The sequence below is a fragment of the Coturnix japonica genome, chromosome 1 (assembly GCF_001577835.2).
Source record: "Coturnix japonica isolate 7356 chromosome 1, Coturnix japonica 2.1, whole genome shotgun sequence".
Taxonomy (NCBI): Eukaryota; Metazoa; Chordata; class Aves; order Galliformes; family Phasianidae; genus Coturnix; species Coturnix japonica.
This window is the reverse complement of record NC_029516.1, coordinates 10046721-10073547: the sequence shown is the minus strand read 5'-3', so window position 1 is coordinate 10073547 and position 26827 is coordinate 10046721. Positions and strand designations below refer to the sequence as shown.

At 37.9% G+C, this 26827-nt stretch overlaps 1 protein-coding gene across 4 annotated transcripts in view; it reads left to right on the top strand.

The window, feature by feature from the left end:
• Positions 1-229: 229 nt before the first annotated feature.
• Positions 230-26827, top strand: part of CD36 (CD36 molecule) — a 39331-nt gene continuing 12733 nt past the window's right edge. Inside the window, exons 1-4 of one of the 4 annotated variants that reach the window (XM_032442274.1) lie at positions 230-925; positions 14060-14294; positions 23218-23378; positions 25151-25295. In XM_032442274.1, the coding sequence (XP_032298165.1) occupies positions 14175-14294; positions 23218-23378; positions 25151-25295 (426 nt within the window). In that variant the 5' untranslated portion in view covers positions 230-925; positions 14060-14174. Of the gene's footprint in view, positions 926-1605; positions 1708-2640; positions 2717-11013; positions 11140-14059; positions 14295-23217; positions 23379-25150; positions 25296-26827 lie in introns of those variants that run through there. The other 3 variants (XM_015877598.2, XM_015877679.1, XM_015877517.1) reach the window with 3 other exon arrangements.

Genomic DNA, 26827 nt, shown 5'->3' with positions numbered 1-26827 from the left:
CACTGAGTGTTTATATACTATTTAGGTATGGATAGATTACAGTTGTAGACATTAAAATGGCTGGAAGACACACAGTAGATAAACTGACTGATATCAACTGGGTGCTGGGTGCTGTCTGTAGTGTTTGATCAAGATTCTGGCATGCTCCCATGTGTACATGGACTTTGGAAAAGAAAATGTTTGGTAATACTGAGGTTAGATAAACGTTGTAAAAACTGTTCTCACACGCCAGGAATTACAGTGGGATGGAATTTCTCATTGCACTAAGATGCAACGTTGTGATGGGAATTGCATTCTGCTCTCTTGAGACTTTTACAGGTAGTGTTAGTAATATGGAGAAGATTTATCCCTAAAGAGGTGGTGGGCAGCAGCCTAACAGCAAGGTTTAAGTATGGAAGAAGAAATCTGCAATAAATAGAACCTGGCATCCGAGTAAAGGAATTTGGAAAGAAAGACTGGCAAAAACCTAACTAGAAAGCCACTAACCAAGAAGAGTGCACAGTGGAAGAAATAACTACCAGAAGCTGGAGGAAAAGAGTATTTACATGTCTGTAATCCTGTGGCTGAGATTACCCGGATAGGCTTGGGAGTGCCCTGCTGAATCCTCTCCAGTACCATTTAGGGAATCTGATAAGTGGTGGTTGTTACTTTTTCCCCAAAACATAGAAGCCTGGGTATAATTAGATGGAGGGCGTGCACTCCACCACGGTGCCTGGGGTGCTTCATGCTGTGCCCTGTCTTCTCAAAGCAAAAGGCACTGGTGAAGGATACAGCCTATTACCTTTCTAGCTGTTGTAGGGTGGAAGGGCACTGCACTGTTCTTGGCAGTCCAACATTCTACTCCTGCACTGAGTCTGACTCTGCATACAGAGAAGTCCGTGCTGCTCCCAGCTTCTTCTCAGATCCTCTCTCAGTTCTGGAACAGGTAAGTGGAGGATGAGGACTGCCTTTCCTTACTTAGCACATCTGCTTTGAGTATGGATGAAGCTGTTGAACATTAATTTTCATGGGAGTAGGATCAGTTCAAAAAGCATGCTGAATGACTGCTGGATGGGGAAAAAGTAGTTGGCAGGAACATCATGAGCTTTGTTCTTTTGAGTCTAGTGCAAGGAATACTGAACAAGAATGCGTTACAGGATTAAGGTACAATTAACAGCAATTATTTATAATGAATCTTTTCATATAAAAGTCATATATGTACATAAGAGCACTGATAAAAATGTCAGTTTCCCAGTTGCAGCCAGTTTTTGATTGATACTATGAGAAGGTATATATCAGGACTTCAAAAAGGGGAAAAATAAGTAGAAGAAAGAAAGAAGTAACGAGGGATTTGAAGAGAAATTAATGCTAATGGCAGGACAAGCGCAGAATTAATGGAAAGCTGCAAATTCTGGTAGTGAGGGAGAAAAAAACACAAACAACAAACAAACAAACAACATCTAGGGGATAATTTGATGAAGGAGGAGACAGATGAGAGGAGATATTTAGTGGAGGAGTGACCTCTGAGATGATAGGTTGGAAGGTGAGAGAGAGAGACAGGGAGCTGGAGGAGGGAGGAGATTCTATGGGAAGGAAATAGGAGTCAAAGGTATCACATGTAAAAAGGGAGGCAGAAGGGAAGTCTGGCAACAAACTGGAGGCTGCAGCTGTGAAAGCCATACAAGCTTCGGACCCGAAGCAAGCGACGGGTCTCCAAGAAGACCAAAGGTAGAAAAACAGCATTTATATAAATTAATAGGTCAGAAAATATTCATAAATGGAAGTTTCTGGAATATTTTCCCCTTTCCTTGTTTCTTCATATTCTGACTGGCTTTAAAGATGGAGCTTCATAGAAAGTAAGGCAAAGAGCTTTATGACACTGGCAGTTTCCTGTGTTACTGCATGCAACAACAAGCTTTCTAGCTCTTGTCACTTTGTCTCACCTCAGGGTCCGGTTAACCTTCTATGAAAGGGCATGACAGCCAGGCTGCCACTGTTGCTGTTCGTTTGCTGTAACTGTCTGTAAGGAAGTTCCTCAATCTGCTGTTCAAATCCACAAGTAAATTAAACCCTGAGCAGTTTATCACTGCTGTGAGAAAGGGATCTTGCATGGATCAAAAAAGGCAACAGGAAGAATCAATAACTGTCATTTGACTTATATGTTCTATATGACAACAATGCTTAGAACCAGAGCCTGTGATGTTACTTAGAAATGACAATGAATTGGAACAGTTGTACCCATAGCTGTGATCCCTCATTCTGATCTGTCTGTGCTTTATGTAAGAATATAAACCTGAATCTAAAGAGTTATTTCCAGCATTAAACATCTCACCTGCCTTGCAGGGTCTTGCAGGGATTAAGTAGGATTTAGACTGTGTTTGCAAAGAGTTACTGCAAAGACCAGAGGCAATTAAGCTTGCTCTGGATTGGCAACAAGGAACTGACATTTTGTCTCCAAATGCTGGGTTATTGCAGAGGGTAAGGAGCGCTGAGGCAGAGGTTAGCACTTATAGGATTTCTTATAGCTGGTCTTTCTTGCAAAGCAGGAGGGTGAAAGAGTATTAACTTTGGCATCACTTGAGACAGTTTATCTACTGCAACTTTTTGTTTCTCTTTGTGGCCTTTGTGGTCTTTGCACTCATTGGACACTGGGCAGCTGCAGAATTGCTGTAGAATTGCTGCAGAAACTCAGTTTTTCTGTGAAAAGGAGCTAAATTAGGAGACACACTCCACACAGGTATGTAATCCTGCTTCTGAACTAAACGCAGTTTCTCAGCACACAGCTGCACACTGTACATGGTATTAGCATACAGATTAGCTAAGAAAATACTACTATGTCTGAATTACTGAAATCCAAGGGATCATTCAGCTTCTATTTCTTGTCTGTTTATAATTTTAAGAGCCATTTACTAGAATTTATAAAGAATAAATATATTGCCAATAAAATGACTTAATTGCATATTAATGTATTGTTAAATGTAAATGCAATTAAAATGAAGATATCCAAATTTTAAACTGTCTATAACAAGTATATATAATAATTTGTCTGTGAGCCATTATCTTTTACATGTGTCTGTGTTACAAATGACTCTATACATTTATTACAAACATGAAAAGAAAGAATTGTCACATGGCACGTCTGCTTATAAAATATACGTGTTATAAATGAACATGAAAATCCTGACATAATAATTAGGTACAGAAAAATGTGTGCATCTGAGTAGATTTAAAATTGTAATTTATGCCCAATAAAGACAGTGATGTAACATTTATTAATTTCATCTTGTTATGGAAATTCTGAGATAACTCAGAAAATGTATTGTAACCATGCATACACTTATAACTTGTTCTACTATAGTGATCTGATTCTCTTTCAAAGCTGATGTAATCACTATGATAGAAACAGTGATTTTTTTTCACTTGATAATAATACCCTATTTATATAAAAATTGTAGTCTGTAGTTGTCCAGTATCAGAGATTTTTTTTTTTTTATTTTTATATTTTTTTTTTCCCCCACATCCTCGTTATTCTTCATTGACCCATAATGATGACAGACAGGAAAACAGTGAAAAATGCAGGTTTTTTTTTTTCTCCCCCATTTATTTATTTATTTATAAAACAGTTAAATTATTATGTTTTGGATCTACTTTGTATGTAACTGATAGTTACATGAATATTTCTATAGCATGTTTTCATCTGAAAGTTTAGTGTCAATTTGATTTAGCATCAAAATAGTGTATAATCTGAGAAGTTCAAGGTATCTATTTGATGCTCATTTCTTTCCCTACCAGAGCACAGATTTCACCACGAGTACTTTTTCTACTGGTCTGTTCTCATAGTCGTTAAGTCTTTCCTAATGTGCAGTAACTCTTCATATTTTTTCCTAATCTCTCTATACCTTCAGCTGTTGCCAAGGTATCTTTTTGTGGCCTAGCTCACCAGATCCATAGGGATAGGTTATAGAAGGTGAAAAACAGTTGTAGCACACTTTCTTGAAACATTCTGAGTACTGGTCTCTCATGCAAACTGTTAGGCAAGACCCACACAGACTGTACTGCTGCTGTCAGCAGCATATGGTTTTCTCAACAGTGTTTCCATTAACTCTGTGCTGTGATATCTGTAGTCTCTGAGATATCCCCTTGAGGGGCAAAGCTGTATCAGGAAGAACTTTGGCCTATATTAGTTATGTAGATAATGTTTTCTGTTTTCCTTTCTTCTAGTAGGAAAACTTCTGTCTCCTGGCAGAGGTCTGGGTCTCCAGATACTATCCCAACAACTGATTCTGATTCACAAGGAGAAGGTGGTGAATTGTCTCAGGGCATAGGACTATTTAAATAAAGATCCCTCTGATTCCTTTGCACTTAGGTTGGAATAATTCCAGAAACTTATACAGAATGGGAAAAGAATTCCTTGAAAGTAGTTCTGTGGAGCTGGAGGTCCTGGTGGATGAAAAACTGAACATGAGCCAGCAGTGTGTTCTTGCAGCTTGGAAGACCAATGGTATCCTGAGCTCCATCAGAAGAGGGATGGCTAACAGGGACAGGAAAGGGATTGTCCCCCTTTGCTCTTCCCTTGTGATGCCCCATCTGGAGTGCTGCATCCTGGAGGTCTGGGACCCCCAGGTCAGAAAAGATGAGGAGCTTTTAGAGAGGGTCCTAGGGAGCCCACAAATGTGATCAGAGGGTTGGAGAACCTCTGCTACTAAGACAGGCTGAGGGAGCTGGGTATATTCAGCCTGGAGATAAGGCTCCAGGGAAACCTCACTGCAGCCTTCCAGTATTGTAAGATTATAAACAAGAAGGAAAATAACTTTTTACACAGATAGGTAGTGATAGAATGAAGGGGAAAGAATTCTAGAATAAAGGAAGGGAGTTTTAGATTAGTCATCTGGGGGAAATATTTGTATAGAGAGGTGAGGTGCTAGAACAGGCTGCCTATAGAGGTTGTGTATGCTCCAATGGGGTCCTGGGACAAGCTGGTCTGGTACCATATTTGGAGGTTGGTTGTCCTGCCTGTGGCAGGGGAAATTGGAACTTGATGATCGTTGGGGTCCCTTCCAACCCAAGCTATTCTATGATTCTATGACTGACCCTTTGAAGGATTAAAGGGTTAGAAGGTTAGAGCAGTTTGTTGTTTGTTTGTTTTGTTTTGTTTTTTCTTTTTTTCCTTTTTATCTTTCTTTTATCTTGAAGTTAGTTTATCATTTGGCTTTAATGCCTCACGTTTATGGTGGAACTGAAGTCTTGGGGAAGATCTACATATTGCTCAGACCAAGGATGTCTCTGCAGGCCTGGAACATGTCAACTAAAAGAATAAGGTTTCAGTTATTTACCAGGACTCCATTATGAGGAAAGTCACCAAAATGTTAACCTTAAAATTGATTCCTAATTTATTGGAAAACTCACTTGTATGTACTACACAACAAAAAATCTGGTATAGCAGGTAGGCAAAAGCTAATATAACAACTACCTAGTCATTAATCAGATCCACTTCCACTGTCTGGTTGGGATGACTCATGATGACTGTTTCTCAACCAGGTATTGCACCAGCGAAGGCGTTTAAAATTACTCTATTATTCCGTGACTTCTAAGCCAAGGAGCAGAGTTTTGCAAGAGGTGGAATATATCCAAGTGAGGACAAGATTTGTTAAATTTCACTTGACTTTCAAAAGATATCTGTTTCAAAATTTTTCTCCCTTACCATAAAAGCCTCTTCTCTGTGCCTTCCTTAACCCAGACCTTTAGCTAACAGACTTTTTCTAGGGCTGTGCTCCTTCAGACTCACACAGAAACTTGAGTTATTATATTACATGTTCTGTATTGTGTTCATTTCTACATCCTGAATAATTTGCATAAACACGTGGCAGTGGAAAAGTCAAAGCTTGCTGTACCCCTACCTCTGTTATGCTTTCATACCTGCTAAAATGAATTGAAAACAGTTTATACATGCAATTTTGAGAAATGAGAAAGGCAGTAGTTTGTGCATGCTATAGTGAGTAAAGAAGAATGCAGAATCAGTACTTCTGTGTAGAAAAGAATTGAAACAGCTAATGGGTCTTCTATTGCCTATTTTGCCCTTAAATAACCTACTTACAGTTTAATAGAGAAACATCACTTGCAGGAACCAAATGTATCACACTCTTTCCACTGTATTGCTGCCAAGTTGGCTTGAGTCAGTAGCATTTTAAGATGCTTTCCATATCATCAGAACTCACTGAGAATCACAAGGGACAGCACCTTAGGTCATAAAACTTCACAGAGCTGAGAAAACTGCTTTTGAGAGTCATTAGTGGGTAATGAAAGAGCAGCACAGCAGTTTGAAATGAGTCTTCCGGGCTCTTGTGGTGGGATCAGGTACGGTGTGCTTGGGAGGATCTTTTTCCAGGTTGAAGCAGGCTGAAGACTGCTTGATTAGAGTGGCTGTAGTATGCCTTATGGGATGCAATGGAAAGCCCTGAAGGCCAACACATGTGCAGTAAAAGTCTATAATGCAAGGTGGGCAAAAAATGCTACAACACTTCTGCAGTCTTTGGCCAAACTGTACTTTGATGTCAGGTGGAAAATATTTAGAACATTTTCCATTAAATTTTCACTTCACTTTGCAACCAGTTTGCACTCACCAGAACTTCTTATAACTGTCATGGTACTATTGATATAATACACTGATAAGAGGATTAATATTAAATATCTAAAATTTAGTCATTTTGGTGCAAGTCATTTAGGAGGGGACAGGAAATCAATGCCTCTTCCTTAGTTCATATAGCTAATTTTCACATTGTTATTGTTATTTGAAGCAATATTTGTAGATAATGTTATGTAAGAAAAGAATTGCTATGAAAGTTTAGGTCCTTAGAGAGGAGATGTTAAAAGCAGAACTGAGGCAACTGAAGTATCTCATTATTTCTCTCTTTTAAAGTACAGTTACTATGCCATGTAACCCTCTTCTTCTCCATGGATTCTGGAAAATAAGATAGTACAAAATACCAGTCACAGTGAGAGTAGCTGAGACAAAGACAGTAATTATATAATTTAGGAAAATAAAATTATGGGGGTATTTAGGGGTTTTGTTTGTTTGTTTGTTTTAATTTATTGGTATTCAGGCCAGTATCTTCATATAGGTGAGGTTCACTCTAGGGGATCCTTGTAAACAATCAGAGCCAAGCAAATTGTTGAAGCTGGTCCAAGTGGAAAGCTTGAGCACTACTTTTTTATTATATGATTAGGTGATACACAGCAAGTTTTTATTGCCAGAGGAAATCACATTATCTTTCATGAATGCAAAAACTTTACTCCATATAAACAAAACAAAACAAAACAAAAAACATCTCCTAGTATCTCCCATGTACACAGAAGGGTAAAATTCTTATCTAGCTGGTGGCATGTTGCACATTTTCATCTGCAGATTATTCATTTTCCTCATTGTTCTCCTTAGTGAAACACAGTTCACATAACAGAAGATGAGTGTGCTGAATGAGAAAAAGGTTATTTGAGAATAGAAGACATTTTTGGTCTGCTGAATGCTCTGAATTTGTCATGACTAAGTATGTTACATCTCTTCTTGTGGGACTTAATACATTTGGGTAAGACCTAGAGGACCACTGGGTGATGACAGCAAGATTTTGAACTCCCCAAAACAAACTGTTGTTTTTTCTTGCCACATAGAGAGCGGTAAGCATAATCTCTCACACCTTTACTTCAAAATAGAATGTGTATCAAAAATATTTTTGAAAGATGAGCTTTAAATGCTGACAGTATTAACTTCATCTTCTGCCCTAGGGATTGGCACTTTGTTTAAAAAATGAAAGGTTTTCTTTCTTTCTTTCTCTATTTCTTTCTTTCTTTCTCTATTTCTTTCTTTCTTTCTTTCTTTCTTTCTTTCTTTCTCTATTTCTTTCTTTCTTTCTCTATTTCTTTCTTTCTTTCTTTCTTTCTTTCTTTCTTTCTTTCTTTCTTTCTTTCTTTCTTTCTTTCTTTCTTTCTTTCTTTTTCTATTTTTTTTCTTTTTCTCCTTGTTTTTGTTTTTGTTTTTTGTTTTTTTTTTTCAGAGAGTGCAAAAGTAATAATAAGAGTTTCTTGGAGTTTTCTAATGTTTTGAATGTTAAGATCAGACAGATGAAGAAAACCCAGCAAGTGATCTTTCTGTGAGTGTGGAAGAATGCCATACAAAGTCATTTCTCAGAGAATTTCCACGGGAACTTGGGAACATTTATGTGGACATACCTCAGAATTCAAATTATGTGAACCATAACAGTATGCCATCCCCTCTGGTAGATAGGATCTTAACTTAAAACCAAACAGAGCACTCCCCCCTCCTGCCCACCCTAAAACAACAACAACAACAAAACCCAAACAGAGTAAGTTGTTGAGTATTTATTTATCTGACAGCATTCAGAAAAACTGTATCTCTCCTCATTTGTTCTATCTATGTTTGGAAAGCATGCCAAAGAAAGTGACCTCCAGTAGTCCCTACTACAAGTTGCCTAAAAAAACCCCAGGAATTAGCTAATCTCATTAGAATTTTCTTATCAGTGGTATATTTACATCAAGAAATGAGGGTAGAGTTCATATTGGGTGCTTCCTGTGGTTTTCTGTCTTCATCAAGCACGAGTGTCATTTCTTTACAGTCTCTTTGTGGAAGCACGCTGTAAGTTCTGACAAAGTATGTGTTTTTTTGCTTTCTCTGTCACTGCAATAGTTGTTTTGTCTCTTGCTTTCTTCTCTATAATCTCTGAACTGATCTGAAGCCAGAAGCAGGAATACCTTCTGATTTTATGTAAGTACTTCAGATTTTTCTTTTTTAGAAATTCTTCTATGAAACAGAAAAATAACAGACATTTGAAAGTGAACAACTCTCTTTGTTTCAAATCCCTTCAGCTGGTTTCTGTTGCTGAATCTGACAAACCTTGTTTCACCACCAAGCACAGCTTGCCAACAGAGATTTTCCTTCAATGGCTTTTTGTCCAGATGGAGGGCAGTCAAAAGTGGTGTCTCCAGGAGGCTGTCTTGGGGCTGGTACTCTTTAACATCCTTATTGGTGACATACATGATAGGATTGAGTGCCCTCTCAGCAAGTTTGCTGAAAACACCAAGATGAGTAGTGCAGTTGATACAACAAAAGGAAGGAATGCCATCCAAAAGAATCAGATTAAGCTCTAAAAGTAGGCCTGTGAGCAACAAGTGTGGTTCAACAAGGCCAAGCGCAAGATACTGCGCTTAGTTTGGGGCAATCCCAGGTATGTGTACAGACTTGGATAAGAACAACACGAGAGTGGCCCTGCAAAAAGGGACTTGAGGGTCCTGTTGGATGAAAACATGGACATGAGCACTTGCAGACCATAAGTCCAGTTCTAACCTGGGCTGCAGGACAGTGGCCAGCAGGAAGAGGGAGTTGATTGTTTACATCTGCTCTGCCCTTGTGAGGCCCCATCTGGTGTATTGCATCCAGGCTTTGCGTGCCCAGCCCAAGAAAGATGCATATCTTTTGGAGTAGGTCCAGAGGAGGCTATGGAGGGTATAAGAGGGCTGGAACACTTCTCCTGTTAAGAAAAGCTGAGGGAGTTAGGCTTGTTCAGTCTGGAGAAGAGAAGGATCCTGGAACAAACCAAAACAAAATAAAATGAAACAAACTCAATACCACAGAAAAAAGCACCAGACATTCTCTTGTGAATGATACATACTGGTCCCCATGTATTGCAAAGGAAGACAACGGGCATGGTAGAGGATATATCCACAGGCAGATATGAGTAATAGGAATTGCTTCCTTTTAGAAAAGATGAATAAGTAGAGAATAAGGCAGCACAGTTTGGAAAGAAAAGGGGGGAAAGAATTAGAAAAAGTGAACAATAGTTTTACTGCACTTTTCAAGGATGTGAAACTGGAATTAGTCAAGGTCACCAACATTTCCTGTCAGTGAGTCTACTACAAAAAAGACTGACCTTCATGTTACTTTCCAAGAACTAGGGTCACTGTCACTATTGATTTTCCCACCAGGAGGAAAAAATTGGGTTTGTTAATCCATCTTGGACTGATTTAGCAGAAGTGGATTAGAGGAAGGGAGATTCTTCTACACCAGTTCAACTTTCGAATAGGGCTATATCAGAAACAAAACAATAAAAAGGAAGTAAAAACATGTAACAAGTACTGAATATGCGTATCACAAACTGTGCAGTGCTATATCCTGAAAGTCTGGACCTAAAAAGCTATTTTTAGTAGTATTTTCTCTCTTGCAATCAAGAAAACCACTTATAAATCACTTCCTCTTGATGCTGCCAGAACCTTTTTTAAGACAATCCATTTATTTAATTCACATGGGGTGAAGAGGTATATAAAAATATATATATTTCTGCAAAAGTTTGCCTAACTGATAATTTTTAGTATACTCTTCTAGGGTAACACTTTGGGTGATGAAATAGCAATGTAAATCTAACTGATTTTCAGATACATTAATAGAAAATAGCTTCTGATAATAAGCTTTCTGAACTTGCAGTTCAAGAGGAAGAGCATTAGCACTTCATGAGGAAATGTTGTAATCCAACTTGTGAAAAGAGCAAGTTTAAAAAATCTTCTGCCTGACTTTTGTTTTACTTGAAAATATACAGTCATGATGATTAAACTGCAGAGTGTTTCCTATTATATTTTGACATAATAACTTCAATAGTAAAGTTATTATTAAATAAAACAAGGCATGATATATAGCAAAGGGCATTTGTAAATATTCAGCATCTTTAAGAAGCTGCTAAGCAAGTTAGTCATAACTTGCTAATATGAGCCCTTTCAAAGCAAATGGATATTAGGGTAGAAGTGACCAGGAACCAAATAAGTAAATTACCCTTTTGTCTCCTTGACCTTTGACTCACTTGGATCAAAATTTGGCAAAGATTGCAGCTGCTAAGTATATTACCATGGGATGTAGGTAGTGGCATTTAGTCAGACTGCAAAAATAGACAGTCCCCTCCCCAAGCACCAATACAGCTTAATTTTTTCTTCTGGCAGAAAGATAAACAGGGAACTGACATCTCTTGGAATATATAAGCGCCCCCTCGAAGCTCAGAGGGTTTGCGCTTGGTGGGGAGCTCAGCTGCTTGTCCTCTTGTAACTTGATGCAAGTCATGTGCTAAGTGCCCGTACATTCAGCTGAAAAGTCAGTAGCCCTTATTCAAGGTGAGTCATATGATACATTTAAAATCAGAGAGTTTTCCTCAGAAATACTTTTAAATTCACTTGGAGGAAAAATCTTGAAAGTTTTTATTTGTAATGTAAAATAAAAGGATAGGATTATGCAACACTGCAAGGAGAAATAGAAGTGTACATGTATTAGTGAATCTCTTTATGATGTTAACAATGAAACTGTAAGTTCAGTGTTCCTAGCTTTCCCAATTCCATTCCGTCATTTGATATTTAATATTATTAGAATTACAGCTCCTGAAATTAGGTTGATATTTACAAAATGCATGTTTTAAAAGTGATATTTGTAACATATGCTATTGCAATATTGTAAATACTTTAATTATTGCTATTTACAATAAAAAATTCAAAACCATAACTCAAAATTACGTCAGATTTTAAAGGAAAATGAAAAGCAGAAATAATTTCTTCCCAGAAAATGTGTCTGTTAAATATTTCAGGATTTTTAGAATCACCTTCTAATCTCAAACAGAATAAGTGGAATTAATTATGTTTTAAAATAACTTTTGTGGTCTAAAATCCTCACCAGTATTTTCAAAATTTCTTTTTGTTTTCATTATGAATGCTTCCCTGTTTACTTTCTGTTACCTGGGGCAACACATCAAATTCAATGGCAGAATTAAAGAAGTCAGTGCACACAAAAAACGTTTGAAAATGACTATTGGATCTGGAGAAATTATTAAGAAAATGAAGACAATTCTTCAATTTTTTAAGGGCTTTCTTTGGATTGATATGTGCAAACAAAAGTGAAGTTGGGAAGAAACATTCTTGTTGGATATTACTACTTTAATCTTTACATTTTATGTTTATGTTCAGATATGATAGAAATATGTTATTTACTTCTGTGCAAATAAGTTGTGAGTGCTCTTCACTGCAGTTGTGTAATGGGTAATTGGAATTGCATAAATTGAGCTATGTCTAGACAGTTGTAACATTGTGTTTGGTGGGAGAAGGGTGAATAAATTTGGAAGAGGCAGAAATTATAAGCAGTCAGTAGCTTATATTTATTAATGGTGATGATGAGGGATATCTATTCTACCTAATGTAAAAAATCCACTGGAACAGCAGATGGTAATATATTTCAGTGGAATATGTAGTTCTGTTGAATCTGAAAAGCCTCATTATATAAGCTAAACAAATAAATAAATAAATAAATTCAGACAGTATCCAAAAGTCCTTTTGAAATGATTTTCATTTTTTTAAATTTTAAAATATATATTTACAAACTTTCTAATTGGAAATAGAAAACCACAACAAAACAAGCAAACAAACAAACAAACAACAACATCAAACCAGCCAGAATATATAAAAAAACAGATGAAAGGGGTAGTCCGGGCTCAGGTGTGGACAGACATGATGTTATTGTTGTGACAACATGTAGGACACAAGAGGACACAGCATTAGCCTGCTGACCATGTACATGGTGTCGGTACATGATACGTGTGTCCTTCATCTTTCCCCCATTAAAAAGGGCATCGTAACCGTGTATGGGATTTACAAAAATAAAACGTGGCTCATCCTACAACTGCTCTACTATTTAGAAATTCAGGAAGTTTTTAACCCTTTAATTGTGAGTAAACTGGGAATTCAGGTTGAGTTGTTCTTTCATTACGTCCTTCTGTTTTTCTTTGCTCTCATTGGCCATGAGTGTGTAATTAACTTTACAACTAATACCTGATTTAAAAGTGATGTAGAGATGATCCCAACAAATTGACAAACAAATGGATGTAAAAACAAGAAGGACTCTGTATATAACATATAAAATAGAAAAGAGCTGATTTACTGTTATTTGGAGGTCAAAGGCAAATAAGAAACTTAAATTCTGTGGGTGTGACTAATTCCTGAGAAAGTGTAAATTATGCAGCTGTTTTCATAAGCATTAATAAGTGTGACAAAATATCACTAGGAGCTTATATGTTACCACTTCTCAGCACTGGTATCATTGTGATTTTGTTTCTGACATCTTCAGATAGGGGCCAGATTTCAAGATAGTTGATCTTGTACTGCCAGCAAAGGTTGTTTTCCAATAAAATACAGTCTTTCTGTAAAGCAAGTGAGATGGTGAAATCAGTTCATGGGGTTGGTGTCTGAAAGTAAGAATACAACTCCTACAGTCATGCTTTGGCCTTGAAGTAGCTGAGACTTTGGAAGATTTTCATAGAGTGGTGAGGCACTATAACAGGATGCGTTATGGATGTACCATCCCTGGAGATGCTCAAGGGTGGGTTTGATGGGGCCCTGGGAAGCCTAATCTTGTGCTTGATCTAGCAGTCGGCAACCCTGCCCACATTGGGGGCTGGAACTGGATTATCTTTAGGTCCCTTCCAATCCAAGCCATTCGATGATTCTATTAAATAAAATTCCCTTCAGTAGTAGACTGGACTGACAGAGGTATGAGAAGACAGAATTTTTGTGGATACCTCTCATTAGAGACTGCCATTGCCACTAAGATGTGTTGCAGACCCACCCTGGGTAGCTTACACGAGTGGTGTAAGTGATATTGCCTGAAGTGATAGCCATGGGCATCGCAAGCTGTGATCAAGACTGAGGGCTATAACCTCCTACCCTGGCACAGGGAGATTTCTGAGAAAGTGTTTTCCTAAGTAAGAATGTCAGCTGAGTACTGTTATGAGAGTTTTCCCTAATAGTGCAGAGCCAAAAAACAAAGAGAGAGAAAAAAAAAGCAAGCGAAACAATGTAATGGCCTTTATGCAAATGAGGAAAAAACAGGTTGTTGTATGTGTCCAGTGACTAGCACGCCAAATGTGTATCAAACTTAGTTATCCACTATCTGACTGTTTTTGACATGTTATCTTCCAACCTGCTTCAACTCACGTACTTTGTATTTTTGACCTTTGGAATGTAATTTTTGTTCACTCTCTCTGTATATTATCAGCTTCTCTCACGAAGATCAGCGAGCCTGTTGGGACCAAGAAGTGTGAAAAAAAGCCTGGAGGACTGCAGCAAGGATATTTTTACATTTCCTGTCTGCACCCTGTCAAAGGAGAGGAATGACTTGTAACAGAAGCTGTGGGCTCCTCACTGGGGCTGTCATTGGTGCTGTGCTGGCCATCTTTGGAGGAGTTCTGATACCAGTTGGAGATCACCTCATAAGCAAAGCGATAAAAAAGGTAAAAAATATTCCTTTTTTTTTTTTTTTTAATTTTTTTTTTAAGTCTAATTCCTGAATAGTCATTATTTCTGAATTTTGTATTCTGTTTCTGCTTTTTTCTTCTTCCCCCCCCTCCCCCCCCCCCCCCCCCCTCCCATTTTCTTTTAACTTTTTAAAAAAACTTATGTAATGTACGCAATCCAAACTTTCCTGGGAATAGCTGCTGCAGCACTTCCTTTAATATTTTAATTACATTACCATGTTTGCTTGCTTTATCATGACTTACTTGAGAAGTTAAAATATTTTGGGGGGATAAATTTTAATTAGTGTAATTTAGAGGTCAATTTTATTTTACAATTACAATTGTAACTGTTTTCTTCTTTTACCTCTACAATCATCCAACTGTTTTTCTGCATTTTTTTCATAACTGGCGGTGCTCACTTCATGTGTTTATGTATGCACTTCATGCAACTATGCACTCCTTACTTCTCATTACCTACACAGATTTCTAATGCAGAATCTAGTCTTACTCCTGAGTTCATTCAGATCATGTTCTGTGACTGCATAATTAAAACATGCTTTGCTCCACAAGACTACGAAACCTCATCACATACCTTTCTTTGATTCAAGGAGTGTGAAGAATAATTGAAGGAGAGTGTTGTAGACCTCATGCAGAAACTTTCCCTTCTCTCACTCCCTCTCAATCTCTTTTCACTTGATTTCCTTTATAATCTAGTTTTGACTTTAGTTAAAAATGAGAAGTTAATTTGTTAAATCTTCTTTGAAAATGAGTACATAACTGTGGGTCCAAGCCATGCTGAAAAGAAATGACAATGGAAGCTATGGAAACCATTGAATTGGTCAATCAGACTATCCAACAGTTAGAAATCAGGCTTTCACTAATGGTTAGTTTTCCTAATCATAAGCTGTGAAGCTGAAGATGCTGGAAACTTTGGAGAAAGCTATTTAAAAACCCTTCTGGTAGACTGTACATAATCTATTCATTAACAATATAAGTCAAACAAAGAAGTGGATACATGCACAGTCAGGAAATGTTTCAGAAGAAAAGAAAGTATTCCGTATTCAATTCAATTCTTAGGATCCATTGTATTCTTTCACAATCTTTTCAGATTCATAGAAAAGTAAAAAAAAAAAAAAAAAAAAAAAAAACAACATTAAAAAACAACATTAAATGAGGAATGTCTCTACATAAAGTCTCACCCACCTTCTAGTATTTTACAAAAAAATATAGACACATTGTCTATAGTTGCAAATAATTTCAATTGATTGAAATATTAAGGAATTTGAAAATTTTCTTGTAAACATGCTATTTTTAAATGTTTGTCTCCTTACACCAACAGCTTACATTCAGTTAATCCAGAATGTTTTCTTGTGTCATTCAGCTTTTTCAAAGCAAATTACACACACTGCAAATATGATGCGTTCATCTGTTTACTTGCAATAATGAACCAGACATACAGCATACTTTGCAAATATCTGCATATTAAATTATATGTACAAAGCCTTAGTAGCAAGTTTTAGACAGAGTAATTTTTCTTCTCCCTCTTTATAATTTTCTGCATTGTGATCATGTTTCAGATGTTTCTATCTATTTCAAGGCAACTTGTTAGAAGTATATAAAAATGAAAATGAGTGCCACTATTCATCTGAATAATACAAGAGTGAATTTGTAGAGACTTTGTTTATTTAAGTAATAGGGTATGATCTGTTTTTCTAACCACATGTCAAACTGGATTATTTCTTTGTTCATCATGTTTATCATAGAATGGTTCCTAGTTCTGATTTAATTGTGTAAATGAAATCACCAACAATAATAACGAATATTTTTTATCCATTGCTATAACACAATAAGTATTAAAATATACTAAAAATGTTTTTTCTAAGCCTTTTTGCTTTTTAAAGAGAATTTCATAGAAACAGTCTGATTTCACTGGCAGTTTCATTGGAATTTGTCAAGAGAGACTGTAGAGTAGAAACGAATGTACAAACAAGAAACAAAAAAAAAAGAGTGATTTTTTCTGAGATACAATCTGTTATTATGCGTATTTCCATCTCATCTGATGTGAGGCATGAGCTTGACACCACCACCAGTAGCATAAAGGAGAGGTTAACCAAACAAGGTCAAAGTTAAACTATTTCAACTTCCATACTATACAGAGATTTCAGAACCAAAGGACAAAAATTATTTTCCCAAGCTGCATCTGTCCAGAGGACAAAGTTACCATTCCATGAAGACCTTAGAGGTTTAGAAAATTGGTCTTGCCACAGTAAGAAGTGAACAATGAACTTTTGAACTTTTCAGAGCTCTTTACAAAAAGTATTTTGTTTGAGGCTATCAAAATATATATTTTACATGACATTTTACATTTCTGTTGCTCACTGTTGTATAATGGTATCATAAAATAGTAGATACTGCTGAAAGGAGGTATATTATACTTTTTGCCTTTCTCCCCCTAAATCCAATATTATTAACTTAGACAAAATTGAGTTTATTTTTTCCAGCTAAGTCTAACCATTCAAAGCCATTGTTAGGTGATTTATTTTCCATTATTTTTCCAAGATCTTTTGCTTCTTGCCTGAGTGCAAACTCAAGAGATTAAGAGAAGCTACATGATATTACTTACTATATTAAATTCCAGGTGAGTTGTTAATACAGAATATTTTGCCAAAATACATCTGTGCTCTACTGTTTCAGTAGAGTCCTCAGGTTAGTGCTCAGGTTAGGCTCTGCTATTTCTGAAAGAGAGCTATCAGTTTTAGCTACTACTGTGATTAGGCATCTGTTATATATGATTGGCCAGTTCATCGCCTCACAGGTACCAGCAGCATAGGAAACGCTTCTTCTTCTTATTATTATTATTATTTTTTTTTTCTGTGAAAGACATATGCAACTTTTCTAAACTAATGAAGCTAAAGCAACATCTGGCTCCAATAACATAAGTGATCATATCACATGTATTTCAGCAGTGGTAAAATTGATCGGCGTCCTTAATTTTTTATTACCAAGAACTGAAAAAGGACTTCAAGTTCTTTTTCAGATATTTTTTTTTTTTTTAATTCAACAAAGTCTGAATAGGAGGTCTAATACATGGAAGAACTACCATGACATAAAAAGTAATAAATGTCTATTCCTACTTTCAGCTACAAAATAGAAAATTATTTGTTTCCATGGAATTTAGCTACTTCAAATTCACAGGACCATGCTGTTTTCCCCAGCTTGCATCTGCAGCCCAACATATGCAACACACAGGGATAAACTAGTAGCGATTTTCTTGCAGCCTAAGGTACACACTTTGTGTTCCCCCAGAATCATGCCAGTTTTTGGCTTGTGTGCAGTTTTCTTTGTCAGAAATCATAATTACTGAATTTTGTATAAAACATTAAAATGTAGCAGGCTTCTATTGCTTCAGTCTTCACTTTATGTATTGTTCACCCATTACTGGTGGAAAGATGTCAGAAATAAAAGGGGTTAAAGATCCTTCTGATTTCACTCAGGCTTGCACATTTAGATCACAAGCTGAACTAATCTATATAGCATTTGCATACTGTATAGTTACTTTTGCAAATGATATTTAAATATTGCATAAGGTACTAGAGATAGATACTAAGAACTGAAGTATTTATCTCTGCCCACGGCAGGCAGGGTGGAACTCAATGATCTTTAAGGGTCCCTTCCAGCCCAAACAATTCTATGATTATACAATTAAGGAGCTGAGATTTGTTTCATACTAACAGTTGTGAATTGTATGTTTCCCTACCTTTCATAAAATCACAGTGGACAAAAAGCAATGTAAAATTATTAGGTGAATATATGAGACCATCTACAGAGAAGGGTAGTATTTATGGGTGGCCTTGCAAGTAATCAGACAGCCAAAGCCCAAACACTTGCTGGTGTGGGGACATCGGTGCTATTAAATGAGAACTTGAATAAGGACAGACTTACGGATTTTTTTCCACTTTAACCTGTGATTTTCACTCTTCAAATATGTAGCAGCAAAACGTACACACCTTCTTTTTCAAAAAAGTGTTACAATAATGGCCAAATGCCAATAAAAAGAACAGTCTTACTCCCTTCCTCCTCCCTCTTTTGTTCTTGTGCTTCCCATGTTTAAATCCTGGTTCTCATTTAATCCTCACCCCTTCCCACACAGCTGAGCCAAGCAGCTCACTGGCAGAAAAGTAACCAAACAAAATAAAGAAAGGAAATAGTCTTCATCCAGTCCAGAAAGTAGATATAGTTCCTGGAAGAATGACTGTGAAGAGGAAAGGGAACTGGGGGTGCTGGTTGATGCTTGTCTGAACATGAGCTGACAGTGTGCCCAGGTGGCCAAGAAGGCCAACAGCATCCTGGCCTGTCTAAGAAATAGTGTGGCCAGCAGGAGCAGAGAGGTGATCATCCCTCTGTACTGAGCCCTGGTGAGGCCACATCTTGAGTACTGTGTTCAGTTTTGGGCTCCTCTCTACAAGAAAGACATGGAGGCCCTGGAACATGTCCAGAGAAGGGCAACGAAACTTGTGAGGTGTCTGGAGCACAAGTCTTAAGAGGAGCAGCTGAGGGAGCTGGGATTGTTTATCCTGGAGAAGTGGAGGCTCAGGGGAGACCTCATTGTACTTTACAACTTCCTGAAGGGAGGTTGTGATGAGGAGGAGCTTGGCCTCTTCTCCCAGGCAACAAACAGGACCCAAGGAAATGGCTGCAAGTTGTACCAGAAGAGGTTTAGACTAGACATAAGAAGGAACTTTTTCTCTCAGAGAGTGGTCAGGCACTGGAATGGCTGCACAGGGAGGTGGTGGAGTTGCTGTCCCTGGCAGTGTTCAAGAGGTGTCTGGATGAGGAGCATGAGGTATGGTTCAGTAGTTTGCTGTAGCTACAGTAATGGGAGGATGGTTGGACTAGCTGATCTTGTAGGACCTTTCTAACCTGTGATTCTATGATTCTATGAATGAGAACTGGCTCAAAAGAATGGGAGGGTGGATGGATCAGGTACAGGAGTTGGTGGTAGCTGGCTTTTTCCTTTAACTACAAAGATGTCAGATAGGGTTGGCTGTCCTCTTAAAGCTGCCCCCATGGTGGTAGTAGTGCCATTATGTGGATGGGCTCCAAATCCATAAGGGAGAACACTTAATCTTAGCTCCCCAGCTACTTCACTCCTTGGGACCTCTTTATACAATATTCAAGGTTATTTTTACCCCATTATCATTTTTCAAGTATATTATATAGACGCAGTTATTCCTGCATGAAAAGTAAGGAAGAGTCACTCCACCTTTCTAGGTGGACAGCAAATTAGTTCTTGATTGGTAAGAAAGTGCATAGTACAATACAATTCAGGGCATTAAAATGATTGTAATGTAGCCTGTTATCTCAGCTGATGTAAGGTTACATGTTCTTTAAATTCTTTGAATTCAGTGCAAGGTTGTGAGATATGATCACTGCAGAATAAAAGTATTTCAGAGTGCTCCAAGTGTCTAAAGCTGGGGTAAGATAGGATGCTACTTCTGTGCCTCAAGGATGGAAGGAGAGGTCCAGCATCTCTGAGCAAGATCTGCAGTGATGGGGGAGTCAGTGTGTCCTTCTGTGCAGCTATAATACCTAGCAATGGATTGTAAGAGATAGGAGGGGTGGGTGGAGGGAAACCTTAAATGTTTTAAGAAGCCAGTAACATTGCTTTCAAATTTTATCCCAAGGTTGCAACTCCTCTATTCATTTTGTGCCTATTACATGCTATAACATGCCTTCTCTTAGCTGCCAGAGATTCTTAATTTGATTCTATGATTAAGCATTTTCCTGTCCCAGTTGCACAGAAGCAGGAGGTGAAATTCTTGCCTGTACTCCCATCCAAATACCTTGCTGAGTACAATACACAAGCAGAGCAGTACAATACACTGAGTAGGCTGAGCTGCACATGAATAGACTAGACTACACTAAAGTAGAATAATTAAGTTTGGATAAGATCTTAAAGATTATCAAGTCCAATCATCTACCTAGCACTACAAGCTCACTGTAAAACCATGTCCACACACTTTTTAAATGTCTTAAGGGATGGTGACTCCACAGTCTTCCTCTGGAGTCCATCCTAATGCCTGACCACTCTTCTTGTGAATAAATTATTTCTAATATCCAATTTAAACCTCCTCTACTGTGACTTAAGACCATTTCCTTGTTTTCTATCATTTGTCACCCGTGAAGGGAGAATTAACACACTGCTCAGTGCAACTTCCTGTCAAGGAGATGTAGAGAGCAATGATGTCTTCTCAGCCTCCCTTTTTCTAAACTAAACAGTCTCAGTTCCCTCAGCTGCTCCTCATATGCCTTGGTTTTCTAGTCTCATCAACAGCTTCATTGTTCTTCTCTGCACACATTCAAACAACTCAATATCCTTCTTCTAATGAGGGGCCCTAAACTCAACCTGGCACATGAGGTGTGATCTGACCAGAGCCGAGTACAGAGGGACAGTCCGTTCCCCAGTTCTGATGGACACAATACTGATGCAAGCCAGGACATCATTGGCTTTCTTGGCCACCTGGGCACAATGCTGATTCATGTTCAGCTGGCTATTGACAAGGACTCCCACATCCTTTTCTGATGGGCAGTTTTCCAGCCACTCTTCCCCAGGCCTATACCACTGTGTGGGATCGTCATGAGCCGAGTATTCCACCCACAACTTACCTTTGTTGAATGGCATACAATTGAATGCAGTCCATCAACCAAGCCTACCCAGATCCCTCTTGCAGAGACTTCCTGCCCCCAGGCAGATCAACACTCCCACCCAAATTGGTATCATCAGCAAACTTACTGATGGTGTACTCAACCCTCTCATTAAGGTCACTGATAAAAGTATTAAACAGGACCAACCCCAGTACTGAGCCATGGAGAACAGCACTTGTGAGCAGCTACTGGTGAGATTTAACTCCATTCACAATGAACCTTTGGGCCTGGCTATCCAGGCAATTCTTTGCCTAGAGAGCAGTACATCCATCCAAGCCATGAGTAATCAGTTTCTCCAGAAGGCTGTGGAAAACTGTATAAAATGTCTTGCTAAACTCCAAGTAAACAACATTCACAGCCTTTCCTTTATCCACTAAATAGGACAACTTATCACAGGAGATCAGGTTAGTCAAGCAAGATCTGCCTTTCATAAACCCATGCTGACTGGGTGTGTTCACCCTAGTGTTGTGTATTTATTGTGTGGCAGCACGCAAGATGATCTTCACCATGACCTTCCCTGGCACCAAGGTCAGGCTGACAGGCCTGTAATTCCCTGAATCCTTCTTCCTGCCCTTCTTTTAGATGGATATCATATTTGACAGCCTCCAGCCTTCAGTCTTTATATTGACCTGTTTCTCCCAAATCCTTAAAATAATTATTCATGATACTGGAAAAGCTCATTTCCAAACCATGCAAAATCTCTCTTCACCAAGGGAATGGTTTTCCCCTCTCAGGATCACAGCTGGAACAGTCCTTAGCTTCCTGGGGTTTGCAAAACAAGGTTGAAGGGAATTGTAGCTGTCAAGTCTGAGTGCAAGCCCTCAGGCTGATAGCACATTTGCTGTGGAAATGTTTCCTTTCCCTAGCACAGGAATGCACATGAATTATACCAGAAATTTGGACAAGCTCAATGCTTTATACTACCAGCTAGGCATTTGCAGCTCCACTATAGAAACAGCCTTTCCTCAGGCAAAACATGGTCTGTGTCAGGAGTTCTCCAAGATGTCACATTGATTTGTGAAACAGCAGTTCTTAATTAGTACTCTTCCCTTTTGTATGGTATTTGCTAAACAAACTCTAGAATCAGAAAATGAAGATAGAAAGAAAATCTAGAAAATTTAAATCGTAATTTAAATTGTCTTTTCTTGCTTCATAACTTTCTGGAAGATTCCAATTTTTTTTTTTTTTTTTTCTTTTCTGTAGCCTTGTGAACTCTAAAAATTAACAATATTGCACAACTCAGCTAGAAAGCACACTATAGGTTGGAGATAGGCTGATTAGATTTTTCTTCCTATTGCAAAGCCATTTCTTTTTACCTCCAATGGATTTACAAAAATCCATTATTCTGGGTATTTTTGAAAATTGCATAGAAAGAAGTCTAATGTAGAACAGATAGTGCAGATATACCCGTCAGTATGGGAAACATACCTTCAAACTCTTATTTTCACTTATTTTCACTTTTCAGTACTCAATATGCATTTATCATAGTAGGACTGAGTGCTACACACAAAAAGCTGATGGTCTTTCCAGAACTATTCCCGATGTCCTGCCTTTTCCTTATATTTCTATTCTGTTATCATCTTCCGAACCTAGGAAACTTCCCTAATGAAACAGAGAGGTTTCATAGAATGTGTCAGTCTCAGTCACAAGAATTTGCTGACAAAATAAATGAATAAATGAATAAATAAATAAATAAATAAATAAATAGAATAGCCCTACATGAGCATTATTCACTTTCCCTGCCTGTAAAATGACTTAGTGCATATGTCAGTGCTGTTATCAGAGATAGTGCTTATCTTCTCCCATGGGATATTGGCAAATATATAAAAAGTAGTTTATGGACTTTGAAAACAGTTGGATAAGATTCAGATGTTCAAAGACTTTCTTCTTACAGATCATCAGTGGACTTGGAGAGTGGAAACTATGGTGAAGCGCACCCGCAGCAGTAGGAAAGCTTTCTACAGGCTACAGTAGTAATTGTATCAGCTTTGTGCTCACTGATTTTAGAGGGACTTAGCTTTGTCAGTCTGCCTTCACATGTTGCCCAAACGTGTGTGTGCTATATGCCTTTCCTTGATGATACAGCAGCTTTTTTTCTGTTTTCTTGGGAACCTTCTATAGTTACTTGGAAAGTAAACACTGCTTGTCAGTCTTCTGTTTGTTTGTTTGTTTGTTTTGTTTTTTTTGCTAATCTTAACTGTTTTTTCCCTTTTAGGAAGCAGTCATTTCAAATGGTACCATAGCATATGATAATTGGCTTGTGCCTGGAAGCTCTGTTTACAGGCAGTTTTGGATCTTTAATGTGGAAAATCCATCAGAGGTTTTGACGTTGGGAGCACGTCCAAAACTTGAACAAAGAGGACCTTACACATACAGGTAAGCAGAGTCCCCAGATCAATGATATACATATCATATCAGAAGTTCTGTTAGAGAAAATTCTGCTGAGTTAAAAATGGTTCTGGAAAGCCCAGAATCCTATTTTAGTCAGAACTGTAAAAGATGCCTGAACATTTGCAGCTTTGCAAAGCAATCACAAGCACTCTCTGTACTGTGTTTCACATCTGGAAAAAGAATACTAAGTAGGTATCCAGGTATGGAGCTATTTGTGTTTGTGAAAAATGACTGCCAAGTGGGGAGGTGTTTACCATAAAAACACATAGGCGTGATGCATTTGTAGCTTTTCAGTGTTTGCCCAGCTCTTAGAGAAATATGCCTTGGAAATGAGAGACTGTCTTATCAGCAATAAGTATGTTATCAAACATACTTATTTTAATAAAGTGTCTTGTTTTATTGAACTTCTATGATTTATTTTTAATGTATACATTTTTCATTCCCAAATTTCTCTCTAAAAAACTTTATTTATTTATTTATCACACTAGCTAAGAACAGAATGCAACAGTCCACCCTCTTTCAGGAAAGCTTTTAATTATAGTTTTGCTTGATTTTAAGTCTGAAGTTTACATAGGACCAGATGATGCTTCCTAAATCATTATACTCAGTTAGTGCCCACCTGTTACTAGCACTCTTACTGTAATATTCTTTGGGGGTGTATAAAATATTTGCCTAATGGTTTTGGACTGCAGCATCTACAGGTGAGGTGCTTAAGTGCCTAATAGATTTAATTTCTCATTGGAATATCTTGGCGCATACGTTACCTGGGAATACATTACCTGGTTCATACAGATGACACAGGAAATGTTCACATAGGGGTTAGGAACTAAACAGTTAAAAAATACTGCTGCTGAAGAGTTCTCAGAAAACAGACATTTTGTGGGTGTTCGTATCCTCTCAGGAGTAGGTCTTTACCTAATGTGTAGATAAAGCTATTTAAGAAATGATGTTCATTACTATTCTCACTGCTGCACTCATGCTCACCTATGAAGTGAAAGATACATCCCATGATCAGAGAAATCAGTCTACTTGAATGTCTGGAACACTGTGTCCCTTTCTCAGTCTCCCTTAGAATTTTTAATTTCTAATTGCAAAGTAGAACGACTGATCTTGATATGGTAGTTATCCCCAGGATTCTCTTTGGAAGTGGAAAACTTTAAGTCTTTTGTTTCCAGATATATGTGACATTAGAAACAAACCTCCTAACTTCTAGATAGCTACTTTACACAGTAGGCCTTTAATTAAAGTAGCATGCACTCAAACCATTCCTGAGAAACAATCCAGCTGCTTGGGAGGTGTAGTCCACCTGCACTGGTTGCATCTGTACAGTAGGTAAGTGTGCTCTGAAATTTCTGGTCCCTCCACATCCAAGCTGTAAGATCTGATGGATCATGAATGCACTCCAGAATGAAGCCAGTATGAACTTCATGGTCCCACGGTGTAGGCTAACCTATACAAATCATGCTGGATGCCACCCTCACAGAGGGGTCAGCAAGAAGATGGAGCCATAAAGAGTTGAGACAGAGCCAGGATTATTTTGTTCGTATTTTAGTGTCAAGCAAAAATGCATTAGGCATTAAGGAAATACATAATACATATTTACAAATATTCAAATGAAAGTTTAGAATCTTTTTAGTGGTTGTAAAATGATGAACATTCATTTTCAAAAGTTAAAAAAAAAAATTCAGTCAGGTCTGATTATATGTTGATGCAAAAATCATGTTTTAAAATATTCTGTTTTTACTTTGTATTTCAAGGGTGCGATATTTACCCAAAGAAAATATCACAGAAAACTCTAATGGCACAATATCTTACATGTTGCCTAACGCTGCTCGTTTTGAACCTGATATGTCTGTTGGGACAGAAAATGACACCATCACGTGCCTCAACCTCGCTGTTGTTGTAAGTCAAGAAATGAATCCATAATATCCACATTTAAATGTAGAGATACTAGAGGAAAAAGAAGAGAATTTAGCATTAATAATGCACATTCCAAAGATATTTTGCCTTTACATTAAGATTTCCTTATATGCCCAGGGTAATTTCAACTATAAAAGAATACTGACTTGTTCTTGCCAATGAAAGGAAAGTCACCAGCTTGGAGAGAATACAACAAAAAACATCCTTCTATGCAAGTTTTGTGTGGTAAAGAGTTATTATCAGCCCTGACTGTGTCACCGGATTGTCTCCTTATGACACTGTGGTACCTGCATGATAGTTTTCAGCACAGCTGTGAGAGAGAGTGGGTGCTAGTGTTAGAATGAAGAGGTGATTGGTATAAACAAGTAATAATGGCCAATTGTCTATGTCCTAATCTGAACTAGCATCTTCCTTTCAGAGAGCTGTTTTTGTTTTGGTGAATCAAAGTCCTTCATGCCATGGCATTCACAAACACTGCTAATTTCCCACATTTTGAACCATGTAGCTCTATGAATCTAAACATAGGCTCCTGTCTGTAAGTAGCCATGTCAGGGCAGATTACTCAAGCTCCATTTTTGTGTTCAGAACAAAACTGAGATAAGTCTAAATTTCCACAGAAGCCCTGCCTAGCTCCAATGACAGTTTAGTAGAGACCTTGTGGTGAAAATACTGACTAAGAAATCAAGGGAGGTGTTTTTCATGCTTAACTATGAGAAGAATTGAATCCACATCTCTATCTCATAATCTTTCCATATCCATTCTTGCTGCTTGCTCTGAGTTTGAATTTAGAGAATGAAAGATTTGTGGGTTAAGGGAGATTTAAAAAAAAATAAAGGCAAAAGAGACTGGCTCTGACTCTTCCATTGCCATCTGTGTAGCACTGAATATAGAAAGATCCTGTAGAGCTTAGGCTGAGCTTGCTCAAAGAGAGATCATTTTTTTACACAGATTCATCCTGGGGAAAACTTCAGGACCTTATAGTGGCCTTCCATTGCCAGAAGGGGGCCTACAGGAAAGCTGGGGAGGAACTTTTCATAAGAATGTGTAATGACAGGACAAGCAGAAATGGTTTTAAACTGGAAGAGGACAGATTTAGACTTGATATTAGGAAGAAATTCTTTAGTGTGAGGGTGGTGAGACACTGGAACAGGTTGCCCGGTGAGGCTGTGGATGCCCCCACCCTGGAAGTGTTCAAGGCTAGGATGGATGGGGCTGTGAGCAATCTGGTCTAGAGGGAGGTCTCCCTGCCTATAGCAGGGGGTTGGAACTGCATGGTCTTAAATGTCCCTTTCAACCCAAACCATTCTATGATTCTATGATTTACTTGTCAAAATTGTCACCATTTCCTGATTCACCACAGGAACCAACCTAGATTGTTTCTACTTGTTTTCCACAAGCTTTCTGATGGATTTAGGAATTTGTATATGCTTCTGGGAAAAAATGGTTGCAGTTACTGCTGGTAAAATACCACATCATTCTTCATTGGAATAAGTTCATCTGTTATGTAGGGTTAA